The sequence below is a fragment of the Dryas octopetala genome, chromosome 6, assembly GCF_963921425.1.
Source record: "Dryas octopetala chromosome 6, drDryOcto1.1, whole genome shotgun sequence".
In the NCBI taxonomy this organism is placed as follows: Eukaryota; Viridiplantae; Streptophyta; class Magnoliopsida; order Rosales; family Rosaceae; genus Dryas; species Dryas octopetala.
The window spans coordinates 20,650,541-20,665,080 of NC_141371.1; the positions used below are offsets into that span (position 1 = coordinate 20,650,541).

General features: G+C 35.6%; 1 protein-coding gene across 1 annotated transcript; it reads right to left on the reverse strand.

The window, feature by feature from the left end:
- Positions 1–9,942: 9,942 nt before the first annotated feature.
- Positions 9,943–14,540, reverse strand: LOC147283177 (boron transporter 1-like). Its single transcript, XM_086246001.1, has 12 exons — positions 14,121–14,540; positions 13,784–13,866; positions 13,321–13,513; positions 13,002–13,140; positions 12,574–12,739; positions 12,296–12,462; positions 11,997–12,170; positions 11,804–11,899; positions 11,560–11,700; positions 11,096–11,418; positions 10,733–11,000; positions 9,943–10,518 (listed from the first exon to the last, which is right to left on the reverse strand). Exons 1-12 carry the CDS (start codon positions 14,222–14,224, stop codon positions 10,216–10,218), a joined length of 2,157 nt encoding a protein of 718 aa, XP_086102127.1. The 5' UTR covers positions 14,225–14,540; the 3' UTR covers positions 9,943–10,215.

Below are 14,540 nucleotides of genomic sequence, written 5' to 3' on the forward strand. Positions count from 1 at the left end.
TCAAACTTTTAAACATGTTTTCTCTTTCTTTTGAGCCATGCACAACAACATAAGTAAATACAATTTTATCAAAACATTTAAACAAAACCATTGTGTAAAAACAATTAAATAAATCTCTTTGAGTCCCACTGCCTCGTCTTCTCCTCACTGCTTCCTCAGCCTGCTTAACCTGCAAAACACAAACCCTACACCACATCCATGGTGTACCGAGTTATTCAAACAAACGACCCGGTAAGCTCACTAGAGCTCGTATGAGTGAAAAGACTTAATTAACTAACCTCAATAATTTTCTCAATTTTCATACTCAATAAATAATCCATAATAACATCCATATTTACTCAATCGTATAATAAATTCATTCACCAATGATTCAAGCATCAAGACAATCCTAATTCCTCATATTCACATCTAATTCCACCAATAATAATAATTCAATTCGGCAATTCAAATGCCTAAACGTCAACTATTAACCTCAACATCAATCATTCACATCCTAATTAACAACCTCAATGCATAATCACCATCATTTTCATCCTTAAGATTCAAGCCTAGACTTACCAAGTACTAGCCAAACCAAATCCTAGCAATTAAATGCATACACGCAAGCAAAGAAACAAAACAATCTATCTAATTTCACTCATGTCGCTCTTTGAAATCCTCCAGCTTTAAAACTATTTTCAAAATATCTTCTTTCAAATCCATTTTTAAATCTCCTCAACCGTAAATCAAACTATGAAAAACAAATAATACTTCACAACTGAAACCTCACGCTACACCTGGGGAACTGCCAGTCATACGCTGAGGTAATTAAGCTCACCACATCCCGTGCATAGGCACGAGCAGACAGATAAGCTCGCCACTTCCCGTGTAGAGCGAATCAATGCATGGGCAAGCAGAAATGCTCGCCACTTCCCGTGCAGAGCGAATCAATGCACGAGCAGGCATGATGGTCGCCACTTCCCGTGCAGAGCGAATCTATACACGAGCAGACAGGTAACTAGGCTCGCCACTTTCCGTACAGAGCGAATCGATGCACGGGCAGGTAGGTATTCTCGCACAACATTCTCGAAACTAACTCATAACTTTCATTGTTTAATAATATATTAATGCCCCTTGTATTTCTTTTCAAATTCACCTCTACATATGCATCACCATCAACACTTGCTGTGAGAAAATTTATTCTTAAAACATTTATAAAACAAGGTCCACTCACTATTTACTCCGAACTATGCCGAATCATTTCTGAAATTGATTCCTACTCATGACCCCTCACTTGTTTGTCACTCAAATCATACCAACACTTCATCCATAAGTAACTTGATTATTCTGTAAAATAATTGCTTAATCATCATTCATTAATCCTCGATAATAAGCATTTCTTCTCTAATTCAGCAATTATTCTCAGGGCAACTATATAATTCCCAATTAATTCTTTAGCCTCAAATCCTCATCAATTCCTTCTCATGATCCAAATCCTACACTTAGCCTTCCTAACATATAACAACAAACACATAAAACAGACAATTCACTAACGGTACTCTACATAGTGCAACCGCATAAAATGACTGAAGTGCCCTTCACGGCGCCATTGCTCGGATATCAAATCCGGCAGCATAACAGCATCGGGGATAAGATTTCCCGAGCCCGTGCACCACAAGATTCGGGTGACTGGCTAGAGGCCAAAAATCAACAATTCAAGTCATTGGCACGGCCAAACGTGGCAGGACCCTGTTGTGGTCTGTGGTGGTCAACCTGGGTTGACGGCCAATTATTGTCGGAAAAGCTCGAAACTGGCCGGAGAAGCCGTCGGCCTTCTCAACCTCGTTGACGGCCAATTATTGTCGGAAAAGCTCGAAACTGGCCGGAGAAGCCGTCGGCCTTCTCAACCTCGATCTGTCATCGATGAGCGTCAGGTGGACGATCGGAGCACACCACCGTGCTCGGCTCGACGAGAAGAAGAAGATGAGGGTGGTCGTCGGCCTCGAATCCGCCGAAAAAGTCGGGTCAACGCCGGAGCTCCAAACCGGCCTTGAACTGGGTTTCGGGGCTTTTCTGGGTTGAACGGAGACCAGGCGGAGGAAGAGGGAGGGACGGTGAGCTCGTCTGGGCTTCGACATTCGGCAACTGTCGCCGAACGCGTTCTCACGTGTCGATGATGGCGGCGACTACACAGTGCAGCGAGAGAGAGTGAAACGCGGGGAGAGAGAGAGAACCGTGGAGAGAGGAGAGAGAAATGAGGAGAGAGAGAGAGGTTTCTGACTTTTTGGTTTTTAAAACCCACTTTTAAAAAATTACAAGTTTGCCCTTTACTTCAAATGCTCGTAACTCTCAAATCGTAACTTCGATTTACGTGTGATTCGTGTCTACGAACTCGTGGACTCGAAACCTTTCCAACGGGCCCAAAGTTAAAACCAAAAGCCCAATAGAATAAAAAGTCAACTTTCGGGTCAAGCCCAATTTAAAACAAAAATTAAAAATTAAATCCAAAACCTTTTAATTTCCAGATAAATTTCCAAAATCCTTAAAAGAAATTCTCAAAATATTTAAAATAAATTTTTAAAAAATACGAGGTCTCACACATATCACTTTAACTGTCACACCCCGAATCCCGTGTATGCAATAGAGGCACATACCTTGAATGCCCCAAGAGATTAATACTACTAAATCAACTATTAATCCCCCAAGATACTTAAGGCGGGTGAAGCCTTTTGGGTTTAGTACGGATTGGATCAGAGATAATAAATAGCAAAAAACATGTGAAGTAAAAATAAAACTTTCTTATAAAACCAACCCCCAAGGTTACAGTAGTTAATTGCAACTTTGAAGAATTAAATAAATTCGAAATACATGACAAGCATAAAATAAAGGTTTCAAAACTACGCAAACGTATAATCAAAGTAAAAACTAAAAACCATCTCTAATCAATAGAGGAAAAATCAACAAAACATACTCGACACGAGAAATCACTTAAATAACAACACCAATTGAATTCAGGAAGTTGACAAGTCTCAAGATGCTGCTCTGCTCGATTATCGTCCAAGTTCGTTTCTTTACCATGCTCGTACCTATAAAAACATCCAATAAACAAGGAACACAAAAATAATGTAGGGAGTAAGCATCATATACGATCATAGCTTCCCTCAGGAGACCCTGCTAAGTTTGAAAACCACAAAACCATTCCCATTGAAAAACATAGTGAAAATCCTTTTCCATCAGATTCTTAAATCATCCAAAACAAGTTCTTCAAACATTTCCTTTTAAATCATTTTCAAAACATTTAGCACTCGGCTGTACAGCAATATGGTAAACATGCATAAAAATCCATAAATACCAGTAAGTTAGATGGTCAATACACATTAGGTACAACTATGATGTCAGTTGCGAAAGACAGCTACCATAGCGACTGCCTCTGGATTAGTTATGAGCTCTGTCTTTGCACAAGCACACGTCACACGCGATAACATGGCTAAGCACCCCATAATGTAGTGATCAATTTTTCTAGAAGGTTTAGAGACTTGAACTTAAGGTCACCAACGAGGCTAACCTTACTCTCAGACCAAACACACTATAGTCATGAATGTAGGATAAATCCCCCTACTTGGAATCTAATACTTTTTACGTGTTCTCTTACATAGCCTATGCATCTTCATCTGTCTCGAATCCATTATCTTCTTGTCACGTCACAAAGAAATCATTCGGTAACTGGTGTTCCTAGTGTCCGACAATACGACAACTTAATCAAAAGTTAAGTTCAATACAATCTCGTTATGACTCATCCTTTTAGGTCACACGTCCCTAAAGACTTTAGTCCTAAGTGGACTAAACTCTACTCTTTATGTTTTCTAAGTTTCAAGTTAATTTCAAAGTCAAACCACTTGACTAATTGCCTTGGTCTAAAGCAATTCCACAAATTAATTTAGATTTGAATAAATCAAATTAACCTAAGTATTTAATTAATTAGTATTTCTTCAAAATATTTCACTAATTAATCGAGCTTAAATAATAGCTTAAATCCAATTTAATCTCTACAAGTTAATAACCTTTAATTAAATCTCCAAATTAAGGTTATAATTAATCATGCTTAATTAACCAAATAAATTAAGTAATTAAATCTCCAAACTAAACCTAGGTATGCTTAATTAATAAATAAATCTCACTTAATTAATTTAAGCATGCAACCTAATATTAAAGCCTAAGAAAAATATAAAGCAAAAATATAAATAAAAGACTTACCCGGTTGTAGACCTCCAAAGCTAGACTCCACTCCTAAGGGCTCCTTCTCCTTGGTAAGCTCTCCAAAAGAAAACTTTTAAAATATGAGAATTTTCTTCCCTTTTGGTATGTCTCTTCTTAGAGAGACTTCCAAAGAACCAAAGAGTGAGTATTTCAAACTTCACTTGGTGCTGCAAGTAAAATTGAGATACAAAGGTCTTTATTTATAGACACTTGAGGGTGGGAAGTTTCTCTAATTCTCCAAACTTCAACAATTCACCAAAAATAGCTCGAGACTCCAAATAATTCCTCGAAAAATCCTACGAACTCGTAACGATGAGTACTAATTTCCTATAGCCTCAAAATAGTCAAATCACTTCCAGAAAATTATGAAAAATCCTCCTCTCATAATTTAATTCAAAAAAATTATAATAAATAAAATAATTACCAAACTCTTGAATTTCCTTTCTCCAAAAATCAACTTTCACACAACTAAAATCCAAAACCACGACCAAAGGTCTAAATTAGTTAAAACAAAGTTAAGGAAAATTCTAATTCCTTTAAACAAACCTTAAGAATAAGGTTAAAAAGCTTAAGTAACAAAATTAACATAAGCCGAAAATTCAGGGTGTTACACGTAGCTCTCCTCTTTGTCGTTGATGGTCATATACAATGACGGCGTCATCTAGAATATTAGAGAGAGAGAGAGAGAGAGAGAGAGAGAGAGAGAGAGAGAGAGAGAGAGAGTGTGTGTGTGTGTGTGTGTATGTGTGTGTGTGTGTGAAAGAGAGAAAAGGGAGAAATAGATGGGACGGAGATGGGATGGGATGGGATGGGATGGGGTGGGGTGGAGGGTGGGGATGTTTCTGGGTCCCTACAATCTTTATCATTTTAGTTATTTTATTTTTTATAATTCTTTGTTTTTCGTTTTTTTTTTGGTATGTTTTCTTTGTTTGATTCTTTTTGTTTAACTTTTTTTTTTGTTTAATTTTATAATTTTTTGTTGAGAAAATTACATTTTAGTACCTTAACTAACTTTGTTTTTCAACTTAGTACCTCAATTTTAAAAAGTTGCATTATCATACTTAACTTTCATTTCGTGTCAATTTCATACCTCTTTTACAATTTCCGTTAAAAATGTCATTATCTATTGACGTGGCATACATGGAGCCCACCTCTAGGCATTGACATGGCTTCCAATAATAGCCACATGGATTTTTAAAAGATTTTATTTGATTTTTTAATTAATTTTTAAAAGATTTTGTTTGAATTTTTAATTAATTTATTTCATTTTGAAATGTTTTATGGATTTTTATTTTTATTTTTCATCCATGTGGCTATTTTTAGAAGCCACGTTAATGCTTAGAAGTGGGGTTCGCAATTGCCACGTCAATAGATAACGGCATTTCTAACGAAAAATGTAATAGAGGTATGAAATTGACACGAAATGGAAATTGAGATATGATAATGAAACTTTTTAAAATTGAGGTACTAAGTTGAAAAACGAGGTATAGTTGATGTACTAAAATGTAATTTATTCTTTTTGTTTAATTATTTTTAAGTAAAGAGACAATTTTTCCCTTAAAAATTGGTCACGTGCCATACACGTGAAAAATTTCTTACTTTACACAAAATGAAAGTTGTAGTCCTCAGTTGACACAAAGTGAAATTCATATCATGGATAGCGACATGTGGTATAATTGGAGTCCTCCAACTAAATTTTTCCCTTTAATTAAATATGATGCATAACATATAATGTTTGATGGATATATATTTGCACTAGTAGTATTTGGTAGTTTAATTAGTATAGCATTAGTATTAATAGCAATAATATTAATATTAGTATATCAAAGAATATATATTAGTACAAGTAATTTAATAATATATATTAGTGCATATCCTACTAATTTAGTATGTATTTATATTGATAAGTATGAATACTATGTATGACTCCCATATATTTTCGACAATCCGAACCGTCTATTCATGTATCATCCATACAAAAATTAGCCAAATCAGAAATCATCTGTCTATCTAACTTTGATCAAACAAATAAACGAATAAAAAAAATTTCGATAAAACCGTTCATTTGTTTGATCAAAGTTAGATAGGCAAATGATTTTCGATTTGACTAATTTTTTGTAAAAATGATCTATGAATAGAGGTCTAAAAAATAGACGATTCAGATTGTTGAAAAACTACATGGGAGTGAGCCCTATTAGGGATCCTACATTTAGTGGTAAATGTAGGATTCTACAATGGAGCCTCCCTGATGTATGATATATATTACTACCTAACAATGAGGCTCTTCATTTTCCTAAAAATGATAACTTTCACTTTATTAGAAAATGACTCTATATCTTAACCTACACTTTTGATAATATTAATATGATAATATTATACATTTATATTTTCTTACAGTTTTTTATAATATTAGTAGTTTAGTATTTATGATACTACTAACATAATAGTATTATATAAGCATATATATAACTAAATTTAGGTAATTGTTTTAGATTTTTTGGGTATATATTTTGACTTTTTCGGTAATATTCGATTCGGTTTCTTTCATTAACAATTTTTGGAAATTGGTCGGTTTACCAACTTTTTTCGATTTCGTATTTTTCAATTTTCGAATTGTGAAAATCGATTTACCAAACCAAAAAATTTTGGCCAATAGTCAGTCGATTTAGTAAAACCCACAACAAATGGCAACCCTACACCTTGTATAGGATCTCGTCTGGACCAGGAGTGGATGCGAGAATTGTGAAAATCGATTTAGTAAAACCCACCGCAAATAGCAACCCTACACCTTGTATAGGATCTCGTCTGGACCAGGAGTGGATGTGAGAATTTTTGGTCAATCTTTAACTATGTAATAGTATCAAATAGAACCTTTTGTTACAATAGTGTCAAATTGAATTCTTTTACATCCATTAAATCGTCTTCAACCATTGTTTGGATACTTTGATAGCATATTTAAGCCTTCTTTAACCATTTTTTCAATCCACAAAACCATTCCTCTTATCAACATTATAGGCGTCAAAGAGTTTACAAAATTACAATTGCTTTGTTGCTCTATTGATTAGGAAAACACACCGTTTGTAGTTCTTATGTGATTTAGGAATTAGGGAGTGAGAAAGAGGTGGGTGTTTATTGTGCAATGTGACTTCAGGTTAGGAAGGGAGAGAGGGGTGATGAGTGAAGAAATCTAGGCATCTATCTCAAAACTAATTGGCAATAAGAAGAGTAGCCCAAACCCTTATAAGCTACTATGCAAGGCCTCACATTTTCAATGTGAGATCTTTCTCTCAACACGCTCCGGCAGGTGTGGCGTCACTCAAGTTTAACACGTAGACAATTCATATTGAGTGACGTGTGAGCACGTGTGGCCGTTGGACCTACCACATAGATAATCTGCTCTGATACCATGATAATCTTCCATGGTTGAGTTTCAGAGTTCAAGATTCAAGAGAAAAATAACAGAAAAAGAAAGAGAAAACTGAGAGAAAATGATCAGAGAGAAAAGGAAATTCTAATTTGATTGATATATTCTGAATGAATTGTACAATTGTTTAGTATACAACTTATATGCTAAGCTAAAGCGACGAAACAAACAAACTACACAGAACTAACCAACTACACCGACTTGTACAGCTAGCAGCTGAGTCAGCAAGGTTGACTAAGACTTCCACCTTATCAATGAGTTTGATGGTTTGAATGCCCAGAGAAATTGATAATGTTTTTTTAGAAGTCTAGTAAAGCCCTATGTGGTGATTTTTATATTAAGAGTATATGTTTCATTTAAAAACTAAACAATAATGTTAGGGATCTCAACTTTGTATCTGAAATTTTGATCCCAAATAATCTATTATTACTTATATCAGTGTTTTACTTATACTGTAATAAATAATTTTAAAAACAACTTTAGGTGATGATAGATTCCTTCCTTTATAATTTTTTCGTTTGAACCCGAAAAAATAACTGGTACAAGATATAAGGCAAAAATCATTCTAAGACAAGATAAAAAATAATATAAATAAATAATAAAAATGCAGAAGAAGCCTATACAACCTAAGAAGTACCCATTACCAACCCAAAATGAAATTTCATTTTGTTTGTCACTAAATGTTAATGATCATTTGGTCTAGTGGATGACACCTAGTCTTCCTTTGTCGAAGTACATCATAATTTTAAATCTTCATGTACGACACTTGATTAATAAAAAAATATAGCAAAAGAATGACTTTTAAATGAATTCTTTTTTAGCAAAATTTTAATTAATAATTTGGAATATATTAAGATATCAAATTAAGATAGTGTCATTTGTAATTTTTCTCTCAGGCCATATTTGTATGGAAAATGTTAAATCCTGATATTTTTTCTCTTTTAACATTTTGTTTTCAATTATGTGGTACAAGATAAACAATTCTATGTGTTGCACCCCTATCTTTTGAGGACTTGGGATAGGCCAATTGGCCAAGCAGTTGTGATTCCCCCCACCTCAACGGGTTTCGATCCCCCCCCCCCCCCCTCTAGGTCTTTTTCCTTGGCCTCCTTTTGTAACTAAAAAAAAAAAAAACAAAGTCTTTTTATGATATTTTGTCATTTTTTATTTTATTTTTTAGAGGGTTCACCATTTTAGGTTATATGGATCTATATTGTCGGTTATAGAACCATCAATTTGAGAGTTAAAACCTACAAAATCTAATTTAAGAATAAGAGCTCACCATGAGAGTTAAAACCAAAAAACTAAACTCATTTGATGATTTATAGCCTAAAATATTTAACCCTATCAAAAATAAGATTAAAAGGTAAAAAAACAAAACTATAAAATCTATATATCCGTTCTTTAATTTGTTTTGTTTTTTTGGCAGCTTCTTCTTTAATTTGTTCAGCAAACAGAAGGACTAGGTACTGGATAGCCACACATCACATCACATCACATCACATCACATCACATCACATCATTGCATTACATTGAAAAAACCAATGTTGTATTACGATAATATGAGAATGCTACAAAGTAGATTTGTATAGCATTCTCCCATTTTGCATTTGATTGCCCAGCTTATAACAATTGGACTGATATATATATATATATATATATATATATATATATATCACACATGCAAACAGCTCACTGCTTTGGTCAACTAATGTGTCAAATCTTGGTAGAATGAGTAGCGTGCGGTTTTCTTATTATTCATGATGTCAAGCAACTTTTCTTTTTTGATAGAAATGAAATGGTGATTTTGAGCTTTTGTTTTGGAGTTTTCCACTGAATTATACACAAAGAAAGACAGAGATTCCGAAATCATTAGAAAGGGACCATACCAGCTCTTTTTTTAATCCCATCACAAGTCAATGCAATGAAAACATCCTCCTCCACCAACATTCTTCTTTGCAAATCGAGAGAATACGTAGGACCCCATCTCTAGTTCAAGTCACTTGAATGCATGCTTAGCCTACCTACCTAGCTAGGAGGAACTCTCACCACTGCTTTTTCTCTCGTGCCAAATGACAATAGCAAAAGCTCCTTTTTCTTTTCAAATTTATTGCCCAAGTGCGTGGTTCTTTCATATTCGAAATAATAGCAACAATGACCCTTCTGTTGTTGGATTCTGATGTTAAGTGGAAATGCTATTTGCCAACCCAGTATTAGCAGGGCACATGTTATTTGTGTGTGTGTGTGTGACAGAGAGAGAGAGAGAGAAGACTCGGCGCATAAACATTTCTAAACAGTAGTCTCTTTTAGAAGAAGGTACAGGAATCAGATGGAAGAACATTCACTAATATAATTCTTATAAGAAATAAACACAATGCTAATATGCTATGATTACAAATCCCTCAGAAATGGAAAAAGAAGCTAGGAAAACCCTTTTTACAATGAAACCAAACAAAGCAAAACAGAACAGGAGAAAGGAGAACAAACGGAACGAAAAGAGTGCAAGCCATCTAAAATTACTTGTTAACTGATGGTAGATAAAAATACACATGTAACTATGATTTTGTTGTGTTAGAAGGACTCTTCCCTAGAGTAGAAGACTCAGTAGTCCTTGGACTGTGTGTCCCTCTTCCACCAGGCCGAGGGCTTCGCTCTCCTCTTAGCTCGCTTATACGAGGACTGAACGAGGGACGTGGGCTCTCAAGGCTTTTAGGGCCGCCATTTGCTGGTGTTGAAGTAGTAGAGCTTGTGATCTTTGGACTGCTCACATGCCTAAACTCACCTCGGCTTCGGGTCATAACCTCGTCTAGTATTTCTGCATCCCCTGCATAGGTAGCTCCAGCCCCCAACTCCGTCTCCTGCAGTTCGAAGCACATCAAACACACAATGAATATGGCTTCATTTTTAACCATTAACATTAGTAACTAAAATACCAACATTTTCTCTAACCCCACAATGACATAGAATGTTGGAAGACGGTTAATCTAGACCATTCAATGGTCCAAATTGTCAATCTGTCAACATAACATACCAGATATCTTTGAAAGGTAAAAGAAGGAAAGTGAATTTTACCGTTGCAAGATTAAATGGTAAAGCCGGAGCCTCTTCATACTCTGCTGCATCCAAGTCTTGAAGATGTGCTCCTTTGAAAAACTTGGGCAGAACGTATTGTCTCACAGGAACCAAAAGCATGATCATCAATGGAAACATGACCCCAGCAATTGGAACCCATGTAAGCCCAAAACATATAAGCAAATATACTGTTTGGAATATTGTAAACGTCACAATTGTCTTGAAAGGCACAGTTTCTACAAAAGATGCATGGTACTCCTCAAGGACTCTGCAGGATGATGATGAAAATTCATTTATGTCACGCATGAAGAGGAAGAAAAATTAAAGATGTAAGAAACAAATGGAGAGGATTTGAGGGCTTACTTGTATCTTCTACTTGGAGCAGTAAAGAGCAACAAAATCCTTTCCCAAAATTGGTTTCCGGGTAAGCTTTCGATGGCCATGAAGGCAAAGTAGCCCCAAAGGACTGAGGTTGGAATCCTTTTGAGGAAGGGCATGGCTGCAACACATCCCCCCACCATTAAAGATTGAAGCAAGTTACTAACACGCTGTTCTTTCACCTCAACAGGCAATAGATCATCAATCTCTTTCTCCACATCAAATATTGTCTCATCAACCGGTGCATCAATATAATTTCCCATACTTGAAGCTGCTTGTATGGTTGACTCTTTTAGTTCATTCAATCCCTGTTCAAGTGATTATCGATAAATATTTTGTATCAATATAATTTCCCATACTTGAAACCACTTAACTTGCCTTTGAAGTCAAAGCAGGAGGTTAATATTTCAAAAAAAAAACTTAAAAGCAAACATATAATGCTGTCATACAGGAAGAGATGAGGCCTGTTGGTAAACCAAAGGAGTCTGCATTTGTTGATAGGCTTCTTGCATATTTCCATAAAGCTGTCCCAGGCTAGCATTTTTTTTCATACTTTTGCGTGCTGTTGCTACAAGTCGATTGCGAAGCAACTGCACAAGCAACAATCATTTTGAGCAAAAGCATAAGTGACCAGAGTAAAATAACAAGGGAAGAATAAAAAAGAAAAAAGGAAGGTTATTTTTGTGGGATTACCTGGTGTTTAAGAGTGGCCAAACTCTTTGTATGCATCGGAGACTGTGGGATGACTCCATTTGATGGGGGGATTCCAAGAAGACCACACATCAAGGTCTGCCATAAAAAGAGCAACAGAGTTATATGTGATTTTTTACTGAAAGTAAAAATTCAAAGTGAGGAATGAAAGAGCAATTTGGCTTAGTTTGCATACCAGAAAGCCCAAAAGTAGCAAGTCATAATGGTAAGAAGATGGCTTTCTCAAATTGAACTCTTTCTGCTGAGAAAGTTGAGATGCTACGCTGTGATCAAAATAGTAAAGCACCGCGATCATTGTTGCTGGAATGAAAGCTCCAATGATATAGAGGACCGGAACATCAAGCATTTCCTGCGTATTAAATTAATGTATAAACCATTAAAACCATTAACTTAATTTACAGAAAGAACAATAAATATATATACATATATAGGCAATTGAATAGGCCAAATACAAAATTCAATCTGCAGACATGCCTTAATGACAGTCCAATTCTCATATGCACCAGGTGACCATGGATTTGGGCTAAAGAGACGCCTTGGGATCCCATGTGGAACACTACTAGTTGGTATGTAAGACACAGCTGTCCACACTAGAACCATAAGTGGCACACCATAGTCTGCTATAAAGCCTCTAAGCCCACCTGCAGTCCCAGAAAAGCTCACATTAATTTACATAAAATGAAACAAGTTTGATTCTATTTCTGATAACCATAATTAACAAGGGAGGCAGATACTAAATAATTTACACTTACCGGAGCCATAGCGCCATGACCTTGCTTTTCGACTTTTTAATGCAGTGAGAAGAAGGCCAAATGACAATACCAAAGCAAACATCCCATTTGCAAACCTCCATGATGGTATAAACTCCGGTAAACTTGTATCTCCTCTGCTTGGTAGGCGAAACTCTTCCACAAGTCCCTACAAAATCAGATCAACAAACAATCAATCCAGCTCAGTACAGTCTTTTTTTTTTTTTTTTAATACCACATCCATAACAGCTGGAATAAAAAGAGTAAGAGGGTGAAGTAGGAAGACTTGAAATTGATGTTCTATATCTATCATTCTGCCAGAGAAATGTCCATTATTTTTTACATTTTTTCCATTCAACCAAACAGGTTCATGCACTTAACATTACTTAAGTAGATAAAGGAAATAAGTTTGATTACAATTATTTTCTTACTTTAATAGATTGCTGCATGAAGAGCATAGCAATAAGCAGACCAAACAATTCTCCAGCTACGCGGGTGAACCTATTGATAATGGAGCAAGCCCCCAAAATAGCCAACAGGAACAGCAATGCTGATGTCCACACACACACCCTACAAAATTCAATTAAATATTTATGATTAGAAAAGCTCAGTCAAACAATTTCAAATAAAAACATCGACATACACAAGGCAAATTGGATTATGGAAAAAGACAAGACAATTCCACAAAGGCTTGAACAAGTAGTTTAATTAGTAGCTAGTTTTTTTCTATAGAAAAATAATATTTCTCACCATGCCGACCATGCTAGAAAAAGCTTTGGACCCAAGTCTGCTCGTTCTTTGGCAAAATTGAACATGAAGGTGTACATTATTACAGTAGGCTCGGCCACACCCAAAATCAGCAAAGGTTGACCTCCAATGATGGAGTGTATGATCCCACAAACTGCCGTAGATACTAAGGTTTGCACTGCTGTCAAAACTCCATCTGCAAGAATATAATAATCAATAAGTGCTAACTAACTAGTTGAATATCACACCATAATTCAATACAAAATTCACATGCTGACCACACACCTATCATAATATCATAATATCATAATATAATATATATATAATTTTATATTTCTATTAATTTCTTTCTCCTTTGAATTTTTTAACCTTTTTCCTCTGCATAACAGAGATGAATATGCTAAGAATAATGGGGCAATATTAATGTTGCAGATCTAATATGAAGCTTTGAGTTCATTTGCAATACCAGTGCTTCGCTCCAGCTGTTCGCCAAATGAAATGACTGGGATTGCTGAGGCGAAAAATATGTATGTGGTGGGAGCCAAAATCCTGAAAACAATATTAACATGTTGTCACCAAAACTTGTTTCAAGTCACCGAAAAAGCTATTATGTTTCCAATTGATGGACGGAAAAAATAATATTCTCTTCTCAGACAGTCTGGCTAACGTAACGATGTTACTACAAGACTGTAAAACTCTGAACCGTACACATACGTGTTGAGAGTGAATGAATGAACGAATGAATGATTCAGAATCACCATATAATTCCATATACATAATTAAGTGGTAATATAAAAAAGTACCTGTATCCTGCTCTAAACCCACCAGTCCAGTCCTGCTTGTAGCACATCAGTCTTCCTCTGAGGTCATTCTTGATTCCTTGTAAAGGCACAAATGTCTCTTCCATTCTTTCTTCTGTCTAATGACTAATACTTATAAATATGTTACTTGCTTAATGATCAAGAGCCTCAATCACAATGGTTGCTTCCAATTCTATTTTGCAGTAAACAGCTGGGTGAGAGGGATTGCCATTTGAACAACTGGCAATCAGAGTAAAGCAATAATAAACCACCTAAACTACATGATCTGTAGATTTCTGTCAATGTAGTGTAGAGACTAGAAAAGTAGAGGAAGAAACACAAAGAAGGCAGAGACTAGCAAATTGGAAAGAGCAAAACAGAATCAGTGGGAATTTGGAAGAGAATTGGGAGCACCCCTTTAAA